The sequence below is a fragment of the Odontesthes bonariensis genome, chromosome 14 (assembly GCF_027942865.1).
Source record: "Odontesthes bonariensis isolate fOdoBon6 chromosome 14, fOdoBon6.hap1, whole genome shotgun sequence".
NCBI classification, from domain to species: domain Eukaryota; kingdom Metazoa; phylum Chordata; class Actinopteri; order Atheriniformes; family Atherinopsidae; genus Odontesthes; species Odontesthes bonariensis.
Window position 1 is genome coordinate 18,739,255 of NC_134519.1, and position 24,346 is coordinate 18,763,600.

The 24,346-nt window shown below is 39.8% G+C and overlaps 1 protein-coding gene across 3 annotated transcripts; it reads right to left on the bottom strand.

Annotated features, from left to right (window-relative positions):
- Nucleotides 1-704: 704 nt before the first annotated feature.
- Nucleotides 705-16,250, bottom strand: dspa (desmoplakin a). Of its 3 annotated transcripts, none has more exons than XM_075483309.1 (24): nt 15,856-16,250; nt 14,895-14,979; nt 14,633-14,751; nt 14,315-14,456; nt 12,576-12,701; nt 12,339-12,398; nt 12,075-12,242; nt 11,864-11,968; nt 11,681-11,776; nt 11,472-11,597; nt 11,032-11,184; nt 10,754-10,908; nt 10,381-10,507; nt 10,061-10,247; nt 9,231-9,472; nt 8,919-9,100; nt 8,655-8,793; nt 8,122-8,315; nt 7,868-8,030; nt 7,461-7,544; nt 7,240-7,347; nt 6,871-6,969; nt 4,904-6,718; nt 705-4,484 (listed from the first exon to the last, which is right to left on the bottom strand). In XM_075483309.1, the coding sequence occupies exons 1-24, from the start codon at nt 16,092-16,094 to the stop codon at nt 1,269-1,271; spliced, it is 8,130 nt and encodes a 2,709-aa protein (XP_075339424.1). In that variant the 5' UTR covers nt 16,095-16,250; the 3' UTR covers nt 705-1,268. The 3 variants fall into 3 exon arrangements, with proteins under 3 accessions (XP_075339424.1, XP_075339423.1, XP_075339426.1); XM_075483308.1 differs by having other exon boundaries at nt 9,231-9,475; XM_075483311.1 differs by having other exon boundaries at nt 707-4,484; nt 6,221-6,718; nt 9,231-9,475.
- Nucleotides 16,251-24,346: the final 8,096 nt, after the last annotated feature.

Sequence of the window (24,346 nt, forward strand, 5' to 3'; positions counted from 1 at the left end):
TCCAGTTTATTCATGACAGCCAAAGTTACAACCCAAGATGTTCTAGGTCCTTTGTGTTGAAGTCTCTTGAAATGTTTCTTCTCATCCAAGGTTAATTGTGGTACAACAATTATATATCATAGATGCTGATTTAACCAATTTGGACAATTCAGTAGTGATGACTTCAATAACTTAAGGCATAGATTTAGTTAAATATTGTTAAAATTTATGACTACATCTGTACTTTTCCAACCCATTAAATCGACATACACTGTAAACTTGCATTATCATTTCAATTGTTTAGGTAGGGATCTTGTTCTCTCATAAATGAACTGTTACCAAATTCTTCATAAATGTGTAAATTAAAACACTGTTTATACAAGCTGTATGTATATATGTTTTATATTGTTTATACTGTTACTTACTTTTTTATATCTTGCTGCTGCTGCTGTAACAAAATAAAAATCCTCACTGTGGGATGAATAAAGATATTCTTATATTACATTTAATACAACTACTGCAAATACTAAACTACAATGCAAGTGTAAGATTTTATATTCCAACGAATGCTATCTTTTATTCTAATGAATAGGATTACAATTAATGCAATCTATTGGAAAACAGTCGAAACAAACATTACCTTATCTTCATACACTGGTGTAATATACAGGTGTAAATGGATGATTAAGAAATGCACTGAAAGTGTTGTAACCACTTTATTTGTAATCACTCAAGAGGGTACATTTAAGAAGAACAGAACTTTCATAGTAAATCATTACTTAATGAAGTTTCAGCAAAGCAATTGAGGTTAACAAAAATTATCTTTGAATATATATATAAAAAAAACATACATGAATGAAGCTGCAATAAGAAGAAAAATTGATTAATTCTAAAAAAGAAAAAAAGAATACAATAAACTCTAAATTAATTCTGGTGAATCAACGAGGCTTAGGTCAACAGGCAAAAACAACTAAGTAAAATTTAAAAAACGGTACATGGTAAAATAGGTTATAAGAAATATTCAACACTTGTTTGTTTTTTTTAACAAGAGTGTGCATAATACTCAGTATTTTATATTGAAACACTGAATTTTTAAAATTGCAAAAAATCAAAACAGATATGTATTAACTATCAGATTAAGTAATTCAACTATCAAACCCTGCCAAAGCTCATAAGAAGCTAAACATTCATATGAAGCAAACATTTTTAATTATAATAATAAAAAACTTTAAAATTGCAAAGCAGTTGGTGTCAATAACTTGTCTAACATGATTTTTTTGTGATATGCATTAAGAGTTATAGGTGCTACTGCTGGAAGTGAAGCTGTAGCTGTAAGAGGAAGAGGAGTAATCCACACTGCCTCTGCGAGATCCACTTCTAGAGCCAGTTCGGGAACCAGCCCTGGACCCAGAGCGAGATCCTGGGTTAGAGACATTGTAAGGGCTGCTGATACCCTTGGTGGATATGGAGGAAGCCTGAATCATCTTCATGCCATTGCTTTCTTCAACCATGCAGTTGTCCATGGCTTCCTTGTATGAGATCTTCAGTTTCGTCTTAGGACAGGTCAGATTCTTTTGGTGGTTTCGAGAGTCCTGCAGCTTCTGAGCCCCTTGACCATCTAGCCAACCTTTGCGGATGGCTTCCTCAATGGTGATGCGGCGTCCTGTGCCAGGCTCTATCAGGCCTCCTGTCAGGTATTGAAACTCCAAAAATCTCTGGCCAGCCTCATAAGGCAGCCATGACTCTTTTACTGCCTCAGCTGCAGACATCTTTCTTTTGGTCTTCATATCCTCAAAACCAATGTAAGCTTTCTGTGCAGCTTTCAGCTTAGAAGCCATGCTTTCATCAATGATGCTCTGATGGACGGCATCTTCGAGCGACAGTCGTTCACTAGTAGAAGGGTTGATGATACCACCTGTGCAAGCCTGGGCTTCCAGCAACCTCTGTGCTGTAATAGTGTCAACTATGCCCCTTCTGTGCCCCTCAGGAATAGTTATCTTTTCCAAGGTCTCTGTGTCAAATATGGCTGCCACAGGGCTGTGGTCATCAAACATTTCTGCGGGTGACACTGTGATAGAAATACTGTTGAAGCGTTTACGGACTGTAGGAGAAGATGGTGTGGCATGGGTGGGGCTGCTGCAGGTGACCATGTCATCAACATTGCTGGCTGCAATGGTCATCTCAGTGCTGCTGGTTCTACTGGTAATTTGGTCAGCAAACTGTGTCAAGGTTAGTGTTCCAGCCCGATACTGGTCTAAAGACTTTTGGTTAATGACACCGCTGTCCAGGCACTCCTGAATGTCATACTGCGTTCCAGTTTTTCTGTCCACAATCACCAAACGTGAAGAGCCATCTGACCCCTTGATAGTAATTTCCTCCCACTCACACTCCTGCTCTGACAAGTCTAAGAAAGTGTCATAGTCTATTAACTCCCGGTGATAGGCCTCCCTTACTGACATCTCAAGCCCAGTGTCTGGGTCAACGATTACTACCCGCCTCTTGCGGAGAACATTGGTGCGGCTTTCCTGTGACGTCTTGGCCTTCCGCTTGTCACCAAGTGGCAAAAGTATTAGGCCTGTTTTGGGATCTGTGATGCACCTCTCTTTCAACTGAAGATAAGTCAAATTCTCCTTTGTATTAGGGTCAAAGAAACCTTTTGTGTCATCTCCTTCATAGGTTAAGATCTCATTCATCTCCTTATCAAAATATCCTCTTTTATAAGCAACAGAGACATCAATACGGTGACTCTCAACAGGGTCAATAATCCCCCCACTCGCAATCTGAGCTTCAAGCAACCGGATTCCATGACCTTTCTCAAGAAGATCTTTCTCAATAGCCTGGAATAGGGAGATTATCTTTCCTGTAGATGGGTCTCTGTATCCTGTTACTGCCTTCTCTGCAGACAACAGCTTATTCTTAAACTCTTTCCCTATGATGCCTCTCTTTGAGGCTTCATCCACAGTCAAGAAGACATTGTTAACTGGATCAACAACAAAGCCGGAAGCAGCTTGAGCCTCAAGAAGCTCCAGAGTGGTTCCTCTCATGAGCAGACCTTCTTTCATTGCCTGATAGAGAGGCATAATTCTGTCATTGGCCTCATCATAGATCCCTGCAATACATGTAGACCCGAAGAGATAAGACTTTAGTTTGTTCTCAATGTCTTTGCTGGAGAGTTTTCCTTGACTAAGCTTCTGCAGGTCAGTTTCATCAAGTAGTTCAGATTTGACAAGATCTGAGACAGAGACTTCACCTCGGATACCCTTCACAGTCATGGGCTTTTCTGGACCACGAAGTAGGAGCAAGCCTGACACGGGTTCCATGGTACACTTCTTCCTAAGGTCATTGTAATTTATCTTCTCTCCTGTTGCTGGATCCAGATAGCAGGTAGGTCTTTTATTCAATGCCCTGTACAGGTCCTCATCTATAAGATTGCGATCCAAGGCCAGATCTTTTGGAAGGAAAACACTCAGAACAGGGTCCAGTATTCCTCCCACGGACTCCTGAGCCTGGAGCAAGCGGATGGCAGTTTCTTTGTCAATGCGGCCATGTTTGCAAGCCTGTCCCACAGACAATACTTTGCCTGTGTATGGATCCTTGAAGCCTATGCTAGCTGCTTCAGCTGCCACTAAGATGTCTCTGTCTTCTGTGTCTACAATCCCTCTGGAACAGGCAGTATCCACAGGCATCCTCTCATTAAATGCAGGGTCCATTATGAAACCTGTTGCTGCTTGAGCTTCTAGGAGCATCAGAGCACTCTCTGCACTGAGGAGATTCTTGTGTTTGGCCTCAGTGAATGGCATTTTTCCTTGAGAGCCTGTTGTCATTCCAGCAATAACTCCAGTGCCCTTAAGACTAAGCTGGATGTCCACAGCTACTTCGTCCACTGTCTTTTTTCCCTTCAGGAGATCATCCAGGGTAGCTTTACTGATAATACCACAGTCACAAAGCTGGTGGGCTGTGACTTTGCGGCGCACCCCATCAAATACGAGCTTTGATGGATCAATTGTTACAACCTTCTCATCTGTCTGGGTCTGCCTATTTAGACTGCTTGGTCTCTGCTTTAATCTCTGTATCTCTCTCTCCAGGGAGTCTCTCTTCAGAGTCAGTTCGGATGCCTTATTTTCTGAGCTCAACAGACGGCTTTTGTACCTCTCATCGACACTCCTGAGCTCCATCATGAGCCTCTCAATCTCACTCTTCAGGGACAGCCTCTCTCGTTCTGCCTTGTCCCTGTCTGATTCACAATGTCTAATCTGGCTATCTTTCAGTTCATATTGGCTTTTCATGGAGTTAAACTCATTCAGAATGGAATTCTTTTCATCTTGCAACCTCTGTTTGTTACGAATCTCAGTCTCTAAAGTGAGTTTGATGCGAGTTAGCTCTTCTTCAAGTCGCTGCTGACGGTTCTTGTCCTGCTCCATCAGTTTAAGCTTGGATAGCAAACTATCCTTCTCCAGCAGCAGCTCACTGTATTGGCTTTGTGAGTCATGCACAATCATGGATGTCTGTGGAGAGATAAGGGAGCACTGTTATGTGTTGTAATATTATTTCCATTGTCGCATATAAAACATCAACATAAGAGGATGGAATTCAATCACGTATCCTCCGTTTGTCAGCAAAGTTCACATACATTTTCCAACATGTTAGTGTATAGTGTTTATTAATGTGCTTGTTACTATGCATGAGTAAAGTTGAGTGACATAGTGTGGCATTACTGAAAAGTTGAATTACATGCATATCTAAACAGCAGCATTTGTGAGTAAGTGAATTTCATGCTCTATCAATTCTAAAAGAGGTATACGTTATTGTAACAAATATTGCAGGGCTACTTTTAAGTCAGAATCAGTTTTAAAGCAGATATAACCAACCATGCAAGTAGTAATATGATTTAGTTTGAGGAGATCCTTTAGTGCAATCAAAATACCTCAATTGACTGCTTTTGGAATTTTTCTATTTCCAGTTTAAGTTTTTCTCTCTCCTTGGTCAGGTCACTGATGAGAACCTGGAGCTCTGTTGTCCTCTTGGTGCTACTCTGAAGCTGGACATGCAAGGCTGACAATTGAGTGACAGTTTCTCCATCAATGGCATCTTTGTTCATCTTCAGTTCATCTCTCTCGTGTTTTACTGCTCTCAGCTCCTCTTCTAACCTCAGCCTCTCTTTTGTGAGGTCCTGTGTCAGACTCTTCAGCATTTCAATCTCTTTATTGTATTCGTTAAGTTGTCGGCTCTTCTCCTCGATGGTCTTGTACAGGCTTTCGTTACGTTGGTTTAGTTCATGAATTCGAACGAGTTCCTGCTGAAGCTTCTGTTTTAGTGTCTTTAGCTCAGCTGTCACAGCCACCAGCTCCTCCTTGGTGGCTTTATGATCCCTCAAGCTCTTGTCCAGTGCCTCCTGTAGAGCCCTGAGGTCCTGCTCATACTTTCTCCCCGAGTTGGAAGTCTCTATTTGAATAGATTTCAGTGAGTTAATTGTGGTGGTGTGCTCTCTGCAGGTATGTGTCATCCTCTCTAACTCAGCCTCCATACGCTTTCTACGGGTGAACTCCTCCTGTGTTGCCTTCTTTTGCTTTTCCAACTCAGCTTCCATCCCATCCAGAGAGCACTGAAGTTCCCGGATACGGTTCTGCAGTCTGGCAGAACTTTGCTCAGCCTTAGTTTTCTCACTGCTCTGCTTTTCCAGCTCCACTCGGGTGATGCGGATCTCCTGCTCAGAGACTTTAAGCTTGTTCATCGTCTCAAGGTAGGAGGTGTTTTTTGCCTTAAGCTCCGCTTCAGCTTGTTTCAGATGACTGATTTCCAATTCCAAAGCTCTCCTCTTCTTCCCCTCTTCCTCCAGGTTCAGCGTCAGCATGCTTATCTGTTTGGACTTTTCCTGATAGTTTTTGTTGACTTCCTTTAACTTGAGCTCATCATCTCCTCTCTGCTGCAAGACCGTTCTCAGCTGCACCTCCAGCTCACTGCGTATCCTTGTTTCTTGTACCACTGAGGCCCTCTGCTGGCTGACGTCCTTCTCTGCCTTGATTTTCTGCTCTTCTGTGCGAGCAACAGACTGCCTTAGTCTCCTCAACTCTTCCTCGAGATCTCTCTTCTCAGCACTGAGTTTCTCAATTTGCAGCCTCAGCTCTGCTGCATCTTCGTTCTTCTGTTGTGTTGCTTTCAGAATGGTGGTCTTGGTAACGTGGATCTCTGTCTCGTAAGTCTGCTTAAGTTGACTAATCTCCTGGGTGCACTGTGTTCTTACCTTTGAGATATCCGATTCAGCATTTCGCCGGCGTGTTGCCTCTTCCTCGAGTTGTATCTTCAGCCTTTCAAGCTCACGTTCCTTGTCTTTCACAGACTTCTCTAAGTCAATCTTTATCCAGTTAAGCTCTTCCAATTCTTTCTGTCTGCGACGAACTGTAGCCTCATACTCTTCTTGCTGGCTGTTGTATCGCTCTTCTGCTAGTCTTCTTTTTCTCTTTTCCTCATCCAGCTGGTATGTAATGCGGGTCAGCTGTTCATTCAGACCTTGAATCTGGTTCTGTGTGCTGCCTAAGCTATCCTTGGCAGCATTAACTTGCAGTACTGTGGTTCTCTTCACTTCCTCCATAGATAAAAGTTCATCTTTTGATTGACTGAGCTCTAGCTTGTAACGGGCCAAAGCATCCTCCAAAGACTTGTTTTTCTGGTTGCCATCCAGGAGGTCATCCTTTAGACGCCTCATTTCTTCCTCCAGCACCTCAATTCTGGTGTTCCTTAACTGAGAAGAGCATCAAAGTCAGAGAACACATCAGTAACCTGCTCTCATATAGTTAGACAATGCGAGTTCAGATCATTTTTTTTTTAAACTACTTTCTTTTACACATATAATCAATGTACAAAAATGGCATCATTGGTTTACAGAATATCTACCTTCAACTCTTCCATGTTCTTCAGCAGCTCCCCAAGGAACTTGTAGTAATCACTAGAGCGGGTAAGTAGCTCAATGTAATGAGCTTGGAGGTCAGCAGCCTGATAGAAATTAATATTAGAGGATGAATACTGATATTGAGCAGTCTAATATTAATTACTATCTGGTCTTATTTTCAAATTACTGTAACTAAGCAATTGACCCTGACAGTATAGAATAAACACATAATACAAAAGAAATAACCACTGAATTTAAACAGAACTGAAGAAACAGATCAGAAATTCATTCATAAAATTCATGACTAATATAACATGTGAATATACAGATGAGGTTTAGATTAGAGTGACTTAATTGAAGGCCAGTGCTTATACCTGTCGTCTGACCACTGAAGCAGGGGACTGCAGCATAGTTCTCTTGATGGGAATATTAAGCAACGTTTCCAGTCCGGAACTGTATGAAGCAAGCTGCATCTCATAGTCCTGAAACAAACCATACATTTTGAACCAAAAATATATTTGGCATATTGGCAAAATACCTTAACAAATTTTAGGTTGAATAAAAAAAAAAAAGTAAACAGTGACTGCCTACCAACCTTTATAGAGGCAGCACAGGTGTCTGCATTTTTCTGCACATCCTCTACTTTCTCCTTCTTGCCTTTAATTTCATTGTGAAGTGCCTATTCAACAAAAAAGTATAAATAGAAATATCATTGACTAAATCTGACCCAAGTCTGTTCAGTGCTATCAAGTTCTTGTGCAAAAAAACTCCAACTTTTGAATTAAATCTTCTCACCTTGAATTTCATTAATCATTTTAGGAACAACTGCCATTTTGCAACACTTTCCACACTGGCTGCTATACAATTTAAAGTAATCCACACATGCTAACAAGTTTTAGAACCTTAATCAAATAGAAATTGTTTGCTTTTTAAAATTCAAAACCATTTCCATTCTAATTTTAGTACTGATAATGATAAATTAGTTTAAATGGAAAGACATGCCTTTTGTTGGTTGAGGTGCTCCATTAGGGCCTGGATGTCATTAATCTTAACCAACTGAAGATTGTCCTGGCGCTTCCTGGCATTGTCTATCCACTGATCCAGGGACGTGCTGCTCTGCTGATACTGTAGTAACTGTTTTTCTTGCTTGTCCAAATCCCACAATCTGAGGAGGAAGGAGGAAGGGGAAAGAATGAAAGGATGTTGCTAGTGTTGTTGCCATCACTGAGGAATGTGTACTGACCATCTAGTTATACCTGCTATCAATCTGCTTTTGGATGCGGTGCCAGCGATCACACATCTGGCCCACCAGGTCCGAGTACTTGGACAAATCAACGTCACACTTGTGAAAGGACTCAGAAATCTGACCATTCCAGTGAAACGCTTTATTCCGGTCAGATTCCATTGATGTCAGCAGGTCTCGTTTTTGCTCCAGCTCATTCTTCATTTGCTTTATGATAGAATCACAGATGAGGTTTATGTCAGTGCATAGACAAAATCTAACTTACCACCAGAGTTATGAAAATGTTTGCACAACATGACTGTTGACTTATTGACTAAATCCCCGCCTTATGCTTTAGGGAAATTAATTAAAAAGAAGATTGTTTTTGTTTTGTTTTCTTTTTAAATGAACCAATTAATTATAATTGTGCATAAAAGTACAATTCTACCGTCTTTTAATTTAAAGTCCCATAAAAATAATGACCTACTACAAAATGTGTCAGACGTTTAATATATATATATATATGTGCATTTAAATATGTACAAATATATGGAAAGGGACTCAAACCTTTAGTGTGATCCTATGATTTTCCACCTCTCGGATGTCCAGGGAGCTGGTATCCTTCTCAGTAAGCCGGGCCTCATGGACCTTTATGATATCCTCAGCCTGATTAAGACTTTGAAGCAAGGCCTTAAGTGCCACCAGTCTGTTGGAGACACAGAAAATACATTCAATGAAAAGTTAAAGAGATGAACCTGCTGCTGTATGTAGCCGAAATTCACATACTTATGGCAAAAAAAGGATAGAGCTGGTCAGGCTCATATACACTACCTCTGAAAATAAGTTGAAGAGAGACCCTGCAGTCCTCTCACTTTTTGGTTGATGATTTCCAGTTCAGAGCGGAGGAACTTGGCCTGCTCTGAGTCCGCAGGTATGGTCTTTAGCTGCTTTGTAATCATCTCCCTCAGGCGGAGGTAATCATCGTGAATTGTCTCCAGATCTTGGTGCACACCCTGGAAATTAATACAATGGGACATTTTGTTAAATCGAGACTTATAAAGGAAATTTCTGTGCTTTGTCAAAGGAACCTTTAAGAAATCAGTTCCCAATTTTACTGTGAAAAAAACCCAAATGGTTGCATACCTGCAGCTTCTGAATGTGCACCGAGCACTCATGCACACTGTTATCCCCCAGGGGAATGTGAAGATGACTGGTGAGACCCGATTCAGCCATCTCCAGCCGCTGTCGGATTTCTTGCAGGCTGTTGAGCAGCGTGAGGCTGACAGTAGAACTGGCTGGAGGACACTGGGTCTTGACTTTGGTGGTAGTTGACGAGATGACTTTCTGAGAGTCTGGCTTTTGAGGTTCAGACTTCACCCCTTCTTCTTCTTTATAACATTGGTGGAAAAGTTGAGAAATCGAAATTAATAGTAGAAAAAATTAGTGCTATTTTTTCTAAATTAGCAGCTGTGTTTGCATTTGTGCACCGCAAATGCCATGGTTCAGTTGGAACCCTTTTTTTTTTTGGAACAGGCGGAGAAAGTGTATAAAACTAATTTTTTTTTAACACTGCCTTTGGGGAAAAACCAAAGTATTAAAGTGTCTAAGCGTTCAGAATTATTCAGGTTAAAGCAGCATTTACAGTGAATACGTGAGTTTACGAGACATTAGTTTTGTTTATCTACCCAAATCTGTGAGAATTTCTACACAGACATATGCGTACGATCCAAAAACCATCCAACATATTTATTACTAATTTATATTTACAGTTAAACCAAGTAGGTAAAGATCAACACTATTAAAATGCAAAGAATTACGTGAGTGACAGCAATTGTACAAAACGGATTGTACCAAACAAAAGAAGTCTCAAACCAAACTAAAGATCAAATGATTTTGTATGAATACACAGATAATTAAAACCAGAAATGTAGCTCTCTCACAATTGGAGCAAAAGAAAGACAATGCAAACTCACTGTATGAAGGCAGCTGGATAATCAGTGTATCATAGTGTTGTTGGGCTTTGTCAAAGTGGCCTTGGATGGTTTTCTTGTCGTCTTCCCCAAACATTTCTGAACCTCGGCTGGTTTGCATGAACTCCTGGTAGTGAGTCTCCAGCCTTTTGATCATGCTGCGATACTCTTCAGGACGCATAGTCGACAGCTGCCAGACAATTGAGAAAGGTTGGATGAAGCAAAAGACACAGGAGGCGAGTACAGTGTGCCAGTGTATTATGGAAATATTGGCCTGGCATGGAACTTATTTTAGGTTTAGTATAAACTTTGTGACTTCTTACCATACTGAGAGTGAGGGAGTTGATGTAATTGAGGTCTTTGATGCAATACTGCCAGGAGATGAGGCTCTTGATGTTGATGTAGAGCTGATTACAAATCCCCATGATGGCCTCATAGTACTGCTCATTTCTGAGAACAAGACAAGCCATCAGCAACTCTTCAAGAGGAACTTTAAACTTAGCAGTCATAATGACGAGATAACTGGGCATGATTTCCCCCAAAATATCTAATGTGTAGGAAAAATGATGTTTGTACAATAATTGAAATAAATCCGTCTTTCCACACAAGATGTTCATAGGCTTAACAAACACCTGTGTGGGGTTTTCTCAGATCGTTTTTGATCTGCATCCTTCCCCATCTCTGAGTGTTTCTTACTTGCTGGCAAGGCTGATGCTGAGTGGGTTCGGAGGTGGGATGAGCAGACACACTGAGGGAATCGACATTTCAAGACCTCCGGGACCTGTCACAAGCCACTTGCTGCGCTGTGAATTGTCTTTCAGGATGCCCTCATCCCCTTTCAATATACCTTTCTGAAACATAGAAAAAGAGGACACACTGAGTTATACTTGTTAGATTTCACTTCATTCTCTGTGTCCGTTTGCACAATGTCTTTTAAGCCTGTGCGATGGAGAGAGGGAAATAACATATCCCACCTGGTCCTGTTTAAAGTCACATAAGGCCTGGACCATGACAGTGCTGCTGCTCTTCTCCTCAGGGTTGCGAGGTTTCAGCCGGACTATGGACTTGGACTTGTTAACCAGACTATGGACCTGCCTCTTGTTCTCCGTGATCCGTTCTTTCTCCATCTGTGGTGGAAATCAGATAAAAGATTTTAACAGAGGCAATGTGTACTGAAACTTTGAGAAGTTGTTTATTCATTTATTAATTTTTTTTCCATTTTTATTTATGTACATGTAGACATGCTGAAGGGCTCCATAAAGACTTCCTAACTAGCTCAATTTGCATACAGATGTTGACAGCCATCTCTCTCAACAGAATATATATATTTATTTTTGTAGCTTGTTTGGCTTCACAGATACAGAGAAATTAACACAGGTTAATTTCACTTAACAGTAATAATGTGTAATGGTACCTCAAGGTTTTTTAGGAGTTCATTGAGGTTTTCCAGTGAGGTGTTCTTGTTACAGGTGAATTTGCTTTGGATCATCTCATGATCCCTCTTCAGCTTCGCATAAGTCTCGTTGGCCTCCTTGAAAAACTGAAGACAGACAAAAAAAATTGTTTCCATGAAAAGACATGCACTCTGTTTTCATTTGAAAACAAGTAGGACTGAGCACTTACTTGACTGTAGGCAGAATTCTCTTTCAAATGGACATGGATGCATTTAGTGATCTGGAGAAGCCAGCTCCACTGGGTTTGCAGGGTGTCCATATAGGCCTGTGGGTGCACATACAGTAGAGACATCAACACAAAAATCTAAGAAAGTGTGGTTTGAGATACAGCAGAAAAAGCTGAGGACATTACCTCAATCTTATCTGAAGCAGGATGGTTGCTGTTAATGAGACTGGTTGCTTTCGTTTTCAGCTTGTTTAACTCCTTCTCCTTCTCCTCCAGGTCCCTCATCAGCCTCTGTCACATAAACAGGAAGCAAGGATTCGTAAGAGTTCCACTGCAGACACTGACAACCAACATACCCAAGATTTTAATAAAAAAGGGATCAGCCAGGGATTCTCACAGAGTAGCTCTCCTGCTTCTTAGGGATGTACTGGTCAATGTTCTTGTCTCCCCAGTCAAACACAAGCTCCTCCTCCTCTCTATCGTTCACCCACATGATGGCTCTGGAGATCTCCTCGATGATGGCTTGAAGCTCACGCAATTGATTCAGGCGGCTGACAGATAATTTCTGCAACAAATACAAGGCAAAAGTATGAATATGATAAAAATCCAACAATGCACAAAGCTGCTGACACTGACAAAATGAAACTCTCTATGAAACTACCTGCAGGTTGTCCGATTCATTTTCAAGGAGGTTGAAGTGGTACTTATCATCCACTGTGATCTAAGAAGAAGGATAAGTTTCACATTGTAAATATTAGGCTTTAGTTGACATGTTGCATAAGATCCTACTCTTTATAAACAAGTTTTTTTTTAGGAGAATCCACAAAAGAGTACAGTAAAAAAGAAACTATTAAAAGCGCTTCAAAACAGCAAACAAATCTGATGAAATACACCTTACCAGTTCATCTTTGGCACGTTCCACTTCCTGTCTTCCTTGGATCGAGCTGTGGAATTTGTTGTGACTTGTGATTTGCTTATCTATGGTACTTGAGTCTTCTCCCCATGGAGCTGTCTCAATCAAGCGCTAAAATATAGAGTGACACTTTATTACACACTGAAATACAGTGACTGCCAATAGAGATCAATGCTTTGATGGAATATCACCGTATTCAAAATATATGGATGTCTTTGATTCATTTGCTGTCCAAAGAAACCTTAGCAAATGATCACATCCATTGGTGCATACAAGTCAAGTTTTCTGTCCCAGCTTTAACTCTTGGCCATACTGTAAGTTAACTTGTTTTTTTTACTAAAGCTTATATTTATAAATATCTTAGATAGCTTAGACAAACACAGGATTTCACCAGTCATATCATTTTTAAATCTTTTTAAATCACAGTAGATACACGATTTTCCCCTTCTATAGAATCCCTGGTCTTAAATCTTTGACTTTTTCTCTTTAGCCTCTAGGTGTCACCAAATAATCATTAAGTTACTGTTAGGCAGGAAACTATTTCAACTATGCCCCCCTTGTTCGCAGCCCTGAGCTTTGATAGGAGCTCTGCCAGCAAACACAACGCAGCCCGCCCCTACTCTGTGGTTGCATGTTTTTTCACTCTTCATTCTCAAGCCTTTTGTTCTCTCACCACTCCTCTTTCCTTCACAAACGTATGCCTTAAGCTACAGGCAACAAACTAGAATGTTTTCAATAGTTCATGTCTGACTGTGACATATTCAAATAGTTATGTATTGAAATGCCGGCGAGACCAGAGTGCTGCATGCATTGATAGTTCGTCACGTGACATTTATCTAGCTAACGCGTAAAGTATGAAGACCGAGACACATAATGTGTAAAACATGCTTCTACATGTGGTAACAGCAGGTAGGAAGATCAACGGTGACATACAGAGGGGTGAGGCAGAGAATGTTTACTGAATGACAGGGTGTGTTTCTGCTAGGGGTGGAAGGGTTAGGTTGGGTTGAGAGAGAAGAAGGGCGTTTTCCCACCGACATGCAAGAGGTGAACTGGGCTGTCCCATAACTACTGACTCAGTGCAGAGTGTCAAATATCACACTCCTATACTGCTCCTTTCCCTTTTGCTTCCACAACCTTTTGCCTCCCACTATTTCTGCTCCATGTCTTTCAACCCAGCTCTCTGTCAGCTTCTTTCTAAGATGGCAACACACTCCCTATCTCTCTCCTCTCTTTTGTTCCAATCCTCTTGCTACCCCCCCTTGGCCTCTTTCCCTCTTGTATCAAGTTTTGGCAGCAAGTCCAGATGGTTTCGATTACATTAGGTTAAGGCTTACATTAGGGTAAGCGCATCTCCTTTCACTATCTCCTGTTGCATTAAAAAAGAAACGGTGAATGGGCATTTATTTAGAAGCCGAAATAAATTTAGTTAAATATTAAAAATTGCTAAGGAGTAGGATCCAGGTTTTATTAAACATCTATGGAGGATGCTGTAATCAGCTGCATCAGATGAGGGAAATGATGCTGAAAACAATTAGACTGTGGGAAACTCCTTTTGCTCAGTTTTGTAATTATTAGCATAATTGTAAAAAAAAAATTGTAAAAGTAGTTTGGATTTATTGTGTTACAGCAAAAATAAATCATTGAAACAGGGACAGTTCGGTGGGGACAACTTTGATTATTTGCAACATTGTGATCTGTTTGATCAGATATTTCGAGCTCACCTTCTGTTGAGCGATCCAGGCCATTGCATCGTTAAAGAGTCGCTCCCCATCACTCCCCACACTTCCTCTCTTCCGTCTTATACTCGCAGTACCGGCAAGTTTCTGATGGATAGTGGCGTGCATCTGCTGTAAGTGATCGACACTGTGGAGATGTACAAAAACACGAAAATACTCAGTGAATCTTCAAAGCAGAACAGTGATTACGCTGTTTTAAAGAGGAAAAAAAGGGAAGATACTGCGCACCACATGCGGAGGGCTCTGAACTGCTCACCGCTGCTTGCTCCGAGTTCACAATAAAATGAAATGATTTTGTCTTACCTTCTGAAAACATCATTTTGCACATGCATTTGGCTCAGATCTCTGCCACACATCTTCAGCTGCTCAATGGTCTCTGCAGCCATGCCTAAGAACTTATTCACATCCAAGGCCGAGCCCCCCTACAAAAGTCACAAAGAGGAGACACTGATTTCCTGTGCCCTTCATAATGATATTCCCCCTGTATACTTGAGCAGTCAACAAAGGGACAGTTTTTTTTTGTTATGCCACTTTGTAGTCAAATGAATTTGCAGTGCCAGCTTACATTGCTGATGATATACGCAGCGTTATCCAGGAAACTCTGACATTGCTCTATCAGGTAGGAGGCTTTGCGTTGAACTGCCTGTGCACTACACATAAGGGAAAAGAAGAAATGGAGATTTTGAATAAAAAGTTGAAAAAAGCTGAAAAAGTACAGTTAATTGGTTAAACTGCAATAGGTGTAAATAATCTCAGAGAAAGAGAAAGTGCTCAATCCAATTTTCTCAAAGAAAAAAAAGAACATAACAGCAATACACCCACTTATAAATGAATAAGTGTTATTTCAATCCAGTGAACACTCATTATTTGTATTTGAAAGTCTGGTTATATGTAATGGGTCACCCTAGCGTGACCGGAACTGAAAACAAAACAACAAAGAATCTCAATTAAGAAATTTCCAGTATATTACTTCAATCTTTCCTTGCAATAAATAAACTATGTATAGAGGTATTTACAGCTCTGGTGCAGACACTGACATCAGTGGGACATTTTAAGGGGTGTGTTCAAGTATTCCTTTGTTTTGTTGTGACATTGGGAAATAGGCTAAGGAATGTCACAACAGGGATTTCTAGAACATATCACTATAACACAAATAATGTATATTATCAAACAAGTCGATGTCCGAGAATCAATGAAGTTTACATGTATATATTCTGTCCGGTACAATATCCAATGATTAACCCCTGTGCTATTCAAAGGTCAGTTTGCATACGCAGTTTTCATTCGGAGCAGGTTCGCAGGAACCTGCATCATGACATGCTCTAACCAGGTGTAAAATCAGAACCATTCGTCTACTAAAAAGCTTAATCAAAGTGTTATTTTTCTGGGTTAACACAGCAGAAACGACATTCTCTAAATGTTTTTGTTACGTTATTTAATTTTAATTCCCTGCCTCGTTTTCGTTTATCCCCGCGTCACGTTTGCTTCGATTTAAGTGATACAACAGGTGATTTCAAGCTTTTTACCTGGCTCCAACACCTGCGCCTCCAATCATGGTGCCGGGCACCTTCATTCCAACGGCACCGTGCATGGAGGATTTGGAAAAGCTGGAAGTTTTCACGGTGTATCCACCTTCCCCCGCTTGGTAATCTCCATGATAGCCGTTTCCACCGACGAACACTTCGTTTCTGTAAGTTCCGGTCAAATCGGGTCGGGAATTACTCCTCTGTCCCATGGTGTGAAGTTTTTGATTAGAACCGTACATTCTGACGATTTGCTGAGTTTTCTGTTTCTCTAAACTAGTTTTTCAAATTTTTTTTTTAGTTCTGCTCTGCTGTCTGGACAGCAAACAGACCGTGCGTCTCTCCCCGCCCCGTCTCCTGTTGCGCAGATAACAGTCTGCTGTGAATAGACGGAAGCTGACTGCTTTTGGACAGAAACCACACCTTGTATTTGCGAAACTCTTTAGGCTGGGTGGGAAAGGTTGCGACGCCACTTCATTTGGCACAAATTCATTTTACACCTCAGTTCTGTTCGCTTGAATCGTGACGAAATACAAACTACGCGTAAATGGCTGAGCGTATTAGTAAATACCAAGTTGCCTTAAGCAAAGGTGTTCTGCCCTTTTCAAAACAGCTTGTCACGAAACATTGACTGATTCTTCCGAGATTTGACACTAATAAATCTGACTAATATTCTTGTTTTTCTATTATAAGTGTTGGAAGTGTTGCTGATCACTTTATTTCTGTGGTCAATCCAAGAAGCAACCCCCACCCAAACTAAACAAAACAACATAAAAAAAAACTCACACTGATAACATTGAAGAGTTGCTCCTTTGTGTCTTGATTGCACAGGCACTAAGTCCAATCTGGATTTGTTTTTTTAAGTATGATGATAACCAGTTGGCAGTAATTAAGGATGACAGCTCTCAGCCCTGGTGGAATGGGGAGAGATGGTGTTTTTTTTCTTGACCTCAGTTCAACATTCCTGAGGTCAAAACTTGTCAGTTTCAGGGTTAAGCATTGTGCGTCACTGCTTAAACCGACAGCAAAGTGAGATGCTCTTTTTGTCTTGCTTTGGCACTTGATTTGTTTGCTTTACTTTAACTTTCCTTCTATTTGTTTCTTCACTCATAGCCTGCTTTGATCCCTCCCGGGTTTGCATTTGAATTCAAAATTTCTCACTCAGAGGTGAACGTACTGCCAGTTACAATAATGGCCGTTTCCTCAAAAGCCAGTTTAAAAGACACACCAGGTGACTCACTCCACAGGCTCTGGAGGATTTGCTTTTAATCTAGTTTCTTTTTTTCTCCACTTTCTCCCCACCTTTTCCCGACAAGAAAACAAAGCAAGAGTGAACATGTGCCGACTTTTCAAACTTAGTTCCAGTTTGCCAAAAACACAATGGAGTGAGCAGTGAACTTGGACTGTAATTACATTGTGAGGATTACTTTAGAACAGGCCATCAATTTTGAGCTTTTCCCTCTTAACTCAAATGTAAAAACACATATAATTGGCCTCATTACACTGAAACCTTTTCGCTGAAACTAACTTTTAAGCCTGCCCTTTACCTGTCTTTCTTTCTATTTGCATGTTGTTGTTTTTTCAAATGTGCATGGGGTAGTCTGAAGAGAAAGTGAAAGCTTTGGCTTCACACAGAGTACATTTTTAACTTAATGCTTGCTTTCTGGCAAAAAATGCCAGTGTGGGTCCTGCAACATTGACTGGCTATATATTTGTTGCTTCGGTGACTTTTTCACTCTTGAACCTGCAACACACTGACATCTAGGATGACACCAGGCTAACACAAGCAGGCTGCTCATGTCGTGATTCATGGTGACTTCAGACCTGCTGACACTTGCAGACACGTATGATAGAATTTCCAGGAGCTGGTACTGACATCATACACTTACTCAACCGTAGAGGGGGTGTCAAACCCTGACAGCTGGTTTAGCAGACTGCAGACAATTCACATTGTCTTGTTTATTAATGTAGCTTCAGTACAGCTGCTCTGTCTGATAACTCACCATTTCCCATAACTTCACTGGAAAGGGGTAATACGAAACCCTTGATACTTTCAAATTATTTTCACATATTAGGAAAAGAAAGAGAAAAAGTGAAAACCATTTCTGCAAATAAACTACAATAAAGAACGTTTGTTAAAATAAATGAATGTTTAAAACGTTTAATATACGTTGGTCTAAGTACTTGAACTACTGCCCCCCCACCCCCAGGAAATAGTTGAACATCAAGATAATTGGTATAAAAATATCTGTGGGAGTTTGAGAAGCATTCTTCATGGTAAATGTCTTTCACTGCAGAATGAAACCTCGCCCCACAGGTCATTAAACACTCCCAAACCCCTAGTTAACATTACAAAGGACATGACACTTAGTCATTAACCAAAAAGTTCTGTCAGCCTGAAAATTTAAGGCCTTTCAGAGAACACCAAGTGCTCGTCGAAAGTATAAACATTTACTGATATCATGGAGAATTTTGATGAAACATTGATGAGCACAGAGATGCCGCCCACAATTCTCACCACTGTCTTTGGATGCAAAACAGGAAAGTAGTAGGCTACCCTTGACACCAATATTTATAGCACCTACGTTATATGTAACCAATGTGTGACCTTTGTAAACGCTGGCCGACACCAACAAAGCTATCTTATCTGTGAGATTAACTGGAGGCGGTTTAATGGATGCCTGCATCTAGGTGTGCACATCTTTGCGCTGTCATCGACGCTACACACAAGCACTCTACCCATACATTTGCTGTCGTCTCTACTTATCTGAGCCGATACCATCTTCAAACTAATAAATCCCATATTTTACCATCTGTTGAACTTTGCATTCAAAAAGCATATATGAGCATATATATGACTACACCAGTGGAGGGAACTCTTTTTGGTCACATTAAATAATTATAGTCTCTGTCTCGGTGGATAACCAAGGAAACTGGTGACTCTGGTTCTCACCTACACCTGTCTGAAATTGAAATGTATTTTTTTTTTTTTCACAGTGCAACAGTTTTTAATTACTCACTTGAGGGAAAGCTGCAGACACACCCAGCCGTTTTTTCTCTTTTACACCTCTTGTATAAGCAACTGGTTTATGAGACATAGACAGAGAAAACAACCCTTCGTGTTCACAGACACTGAGTTGACTCACTGCATTGCACATGGGCGGGTCCTGGACACACCTGGATTAGTTGCTAGGGATGTTTGTAAGCAATTTTGAATGATAACAAACAGCACACCGCGATAATGGCAGTACAACGGTCAACCGGTTTCTGTTGGTGCAGACATTCAATTTATTTGGTGCACATAGCAACAAAAAAAGCATTGTCTGGCTGGTATTTGATCTTTTTTCTTATTATGAATTTGGTCCTGCCATTGTTTATGTGTCAGACAATAAAGCACAGACAAAAGAAAAGCTAAGTCAACAGGATAGTTTATCATCTAATTAATTCATTATTGAATATTAACAATGTGCATTTCATTTTAACCCGTTATTCTTAACCTGCACACAGAGGACAAGATCCTGGCTTTGTTGTTATCAAAACAACTTCAAACAACTGTAAAACACGAACAATTCAAACTTTCACATGCTGCATGATTGTTGGCTTGGAAAACTATATGGTGCACATGCTATGAGCCTTAAACTGCAGTGACATTGCGCCGGTCTGCCTGCAGGGGTCATCTGTGTGTAACAAACTGCAGCCAGACGCTGCAGGCAGTGCAGAGGCCTTTGTCATCACGACTGGGGCAAATTTTGCAGCTTACGCAGTAACAATAACGAACAGCACTTTGTCCACTTTTGAAAAACATGTAAAAGCTGATATAAGCTGGCATCAAATCAAGGTTTATTTCAGTGCAACAACTGGTGGCTTTTTTAAAAACGTATCAAAAGGAGAGGAAGATGGTCATATGTGTCATACATATACATATGTATGGTATATATGACGGTCATGCACATATATGTACATATAAATGTATGTGTGTGTGTGTGTGCGTATAAATGTCCTCACTTTTCTTTCTTATAAACTGATGAAAATGAAAAGTGCAAAACATAAAGATGTAATAGCATGTTATGGACAGAAGGGTGAAGCACTGCTAAGTGGATCAAGGGTGTGCTGTAGATGGCGTCAGAATCTGTGTTCAGATAAAAACAGGTTCTCAGGGTGTGAATCAAACCTGGCCAACACTGAACTGTTATGATAGGCTACAGTTCAGATGGTCCAGCTCCTCTACAGCAAAGGTAGTTCCAGAAGAAGCGGTATTAAAGCACCCCAAAAAAAAAGAGTTTATGAATAAAATTGTTTGCTCACGTTAAATCTGAGTGTTTGTTCGAAAAAAAAAATATTTTCATAAGTTTTTTTTAAGATTACTTTCAAAGCATAAACTTAAAAGATCATACATTTCTCTTTCTAATAGTGGAATTTCAATAAAATGGTATGCTACATGAAAATAATAAGATGTATCCATTATCTAAAACTCGATGTCACTTTTATTGTGTATCCATATCTTGGTGGTTTTGTTTTACTGTGTAAAGCACTTTGTGATTTTTATCTGTGAAGGGTGCTATATAAATAATAGTTCTTCTTCTTCTTCTAAAAAGGATAAAGATTTTCTTGAATGGTAAAATGTGCGAAAGGTGTGTGCTTTAAAGGTAGTAACTTACATCCTTAATCCTTAATGTAAAGCTATGAGGAAACAAGCATCACTTGGGAGTTTTTAGTAGCTTTGTGACAAATTTTTCAGTTATTATCGTGATGTTAACATACTTGTTCAAAGTCATAACAATATACAAAGAAAATCTACTTAAACAAAAGAGGGAAAAAAATATGTGGCCATCTATTTATTGTGAGGATGTTCCAATATGACACGTGTGTAATTGTAAACAGTACATACAAAGTATGTAGGATTACCAGTTAATCTGAAGGTAAAAGTGTTTTATGGTTGTTTTTTTTCTCTTTCCAATAACAATCTGTCAAAGTCTGATCTCCACAACAATTTTGTGGAGGTGTATGCACGTGTTGCTGCACACCAACCTAGAAAAGATTATTTGACCATTCCTACATAGCTTGGTTTCCACCAATCCACAGCCAGGCAGGTTGAATGAATGAATGGATGGATGAACGGATGCTTCATTTTCACAACCAGAAAAGCAAACAAAACCTAAGACAAACAAACAATAGTCCTCATAACTTGACATATAAAATATATACATGTATATACATACACACATACAAACATCTACATACAGTACATACACACCCCATATAATATATATCCATCCATTCATTTTCTATACCTGCTTAATCCAACTCAGGGTTGCGGGGGGGCTGGAGTCTATCCCAGCTGTCATTGAGCGAGAGGCAGAGTACACCTTGGACAGATCGCCAGTCACAAATACATACATATATATGTACATATATACATATATACACATACACAAATACATGTGTATACTGTACATAAACACATGCACACAAATGCACACACACACAAACACACATACCTCTTCCCTGTATCTTGCAAAAAAACTATTCCCGTGAATTATTTATTGCTTTATACATAATTTATAGAAATAGAAATACAAAATAGAATAGAAAAATACCTTATTCATCCCCCAGTGGGGGAAATTCAAATGCAGTGTGAAATTGAACCACAACCATGAATTTTAATATTCTGATTTTAAGAAAAGTGGATTTGTATGATCTTTGTAACCAGTATCGTGAATAATTCTCATGGTCCTTTTTTTTTGCAGTATAGATAACGAGCACTTCTATGTGTTGCCCCAAACTTCTGCACAGTAATTTGAATAAGGTGAAACCAGTGCTCAACGGAGAAAGTTGAGTGAATTGTGTTTAGTTTTATTCAGTACTGAAATGCCTCTAGAAACTTTGATATGTGTATGTTTTGTATGAGATTTCCAACTTGTTTTATCGTCTAATATCAATCCAAGAAGATTATTTTCGTGAACTCTATAAATATATACACAATCAATATGTATTTTTTTCCAATTTTCAAATAATATTGTCTCCGTCTTACTTAGATTTAAAGATAGCTTATTACTGTCCAGCTACTTTTTTAGTTGGCATATTTCCAAAGTGACCTTATCCATTAACTGCTTTAAATTCCCACCAGAACAAAAAAATATTTGCGTCATCAGCAAATAATACTAGTTTTAATACGTCTCATACCGTACAAATGTCATTTACATACATAACAAACAGTTTTGGACCCAGCATCAACCCCTGGGAAACACCACAAGCAATGTTTAAGCATGATGAGGAATATTTTATAATCTTCACAAATTGTCTCCTGTTTCTTCAATAACTTTCCACCCAGTACAAACTACCCCCTGATTCCATACCTTTCCAGTTTGTTGATTAATATGTTGTTTGATTGTTTTAAAAGTATCTTAAGATCAAGGGCTACTCCAAATGCATATTGCTTCTGATCCATTGCATTTGTTATATCCTCAATTGAATCAATTAATGCCAGTGAACTGTTTGATCAGAATCCATATTGACCGTCGGAGAGTATTTTGAGTTTGTATAAGAACTCTTCTAGTGGATTATTGAACAGTTTTTAAAGGACTTTTGGAGAATTGTGGAAGTAGAGAAACAGACCTGTAGTTAGTGAATCGGTGTCTATCTCCAGCTTTATACTGCAGCACAGTTTGAGCTATTTTCACTTGGTGTGGAAAATTGCCGGTTTGAAATGGTCAGTTTCTGATGTATGTTAGTGGTCCTGAGATCCCTTCTAATATTAACAAGTCCACCATTGCTGCCCGTCTGCATTTTCTTAAACTTTGCTAAATATCATGTACATGTTAGTTGTAATCATTGCTGCATATGGTGAAAGCAAAGGTTGACATACTTTTGCATACACATTATGCAATATTGGATACTTTTCCTTAATCAGTATATCAGGCCTCACTAACAAATCCTCTATGCTTCTAAGATTTATGAGAGGAGATTAGATCCCCAATAGACCGTTAGGATGCTGCCTCCACTTACTACAAACACAACTGTCCCTAATCGTCAGATGTTGCATACACGTCAACCGGCCATAACATTAGGACCAATATAAAGTGTGTTATCCTCAACCTGCCAAAATACAGTGCACAGTGAAAATGAGTACACCCCTGTTGAAAAGTAACATTTTGAACAATATTTTAATACACACACAAGTTATTCCCAAAACGTGCATAGAGTAAGTTTAATACAACATCTGTTCAGCTTACAACAGAAAAGAAAGGTCAATAATATAACTTAAATGACATATTTGTCCATTTTTGTGAAATTATGCTGGTGCAAAAGTGAGTACACCCCTATGTTAAACTCCCTGAGAATGGGCCGTGTTGGCCCGAAATGTCATGAAATGAAAAGGCATTAAAAGGGAGGTCATCGTTGTGCGTTTCATCCTTGCCTTACATTGAAATTTTACATTTTGAGTCTGCACCAGGCTAAAAGAGATGTGTGTGAGATTTGACTGAAATCCTATGGAGAGTATCATGATCTGCTTCAGTAGTCACAGTACATGTTGACAAGCATGTTTCTTTTGGTGAAATTCAGCTTCCTACTGTTGATGGCATCCATACAGCCCCAAACCATGTCACTCCCACTACTATGCTTGACTTTAAGCATGGGGCACTTTTCTTTGTACAAATCACTTTTTACCACCACACATGCTTGACACCATCGAAAGCAAATTTGTTTATCATTGTCTCATCAGAGATAAACAAACTAAGGATATGGATTGCTGGAACCATGTCCTGTGATCTGATGACACCAAGATGAACAAATTTGCTTTCGATGGTGTCAAGCCTGTGTGGTGGTAAAAAGTGATTTGTACAAAGAAAAGTGCCCCATGCTTAAAGTCAAGCATAGTAGTGGGAGTGACATGGTATTGGGCCTGCTTACATACAATCAGATCGCATTAGTATTTGGAGAGTTCGGGGGAACACCTCAGGTTCTTTGACATGCTCAATGTTGTCCTTCTGCTTGTTACGGGAGTGGTGCTGCCATACTGTATGGCTGTGGGGGGGGGGGGGGGGTGATTGGTCTGTAGAAATGTTTAGGTAGGTGTCAAAGAAAAATTCACACGAGTCCCAGCATGCAGGTTCTCCCAGCAGTGCACTGGATCAGTGTTGCACACTTGTTTTTAATGTTATGGCTGATTGGTGTATTTGCTCACAGAGGAAGATTTCTGGTGTTACCATGAAATAAATTGCCCAGCAAATGTTTATCCGTGCACACCTTTCTTTCTCATTCCATATACTTATTCACTTCTCTATGTATTCAAATGACTGTCATCCACTGTTGCCCTGGCACTATCTTTATTTGCTAAAGAAATGGGCGGGTACATAGTTCCTCCTCCCCTTTCCATACCGTTGACAGGACATCCGCTCAGGATTATAATGTGTTTTTTTTCTGTGTGCGTGTGTCTGTTTGTTTGTTTTTAACAGCCAATAAGTTGCCTATAGGCCGATCTTAGAAATAATAT

What these genes read in the sequence shown, in the direction of transcription:
- dspa (XM_075483308.1), bottom strand. Translation starts at nt 16,094, where the DNA reads ATGTACGGTTCTAATCAAAAACTTCACACCATGGGACAGAGGAGTAAT. An exon ending in CAAAATGATGTTTTCAGAAG is followed by an intron (nt 14,457 to 14,632) that starts GTAAGACAAAAT and finishes ACATCTCCACAG; the next exon opens with TGTCGATCACTTACAGCAGA. An exon ending in GTGACTTTAAACAGGACCAG is followed by an intron (nt 10,909 to 11,031) that starts GTGGGATATGTT and finishes TCTATGTTTCAG; the next exon opens with AAAGGTATATTGAAAGGGGA.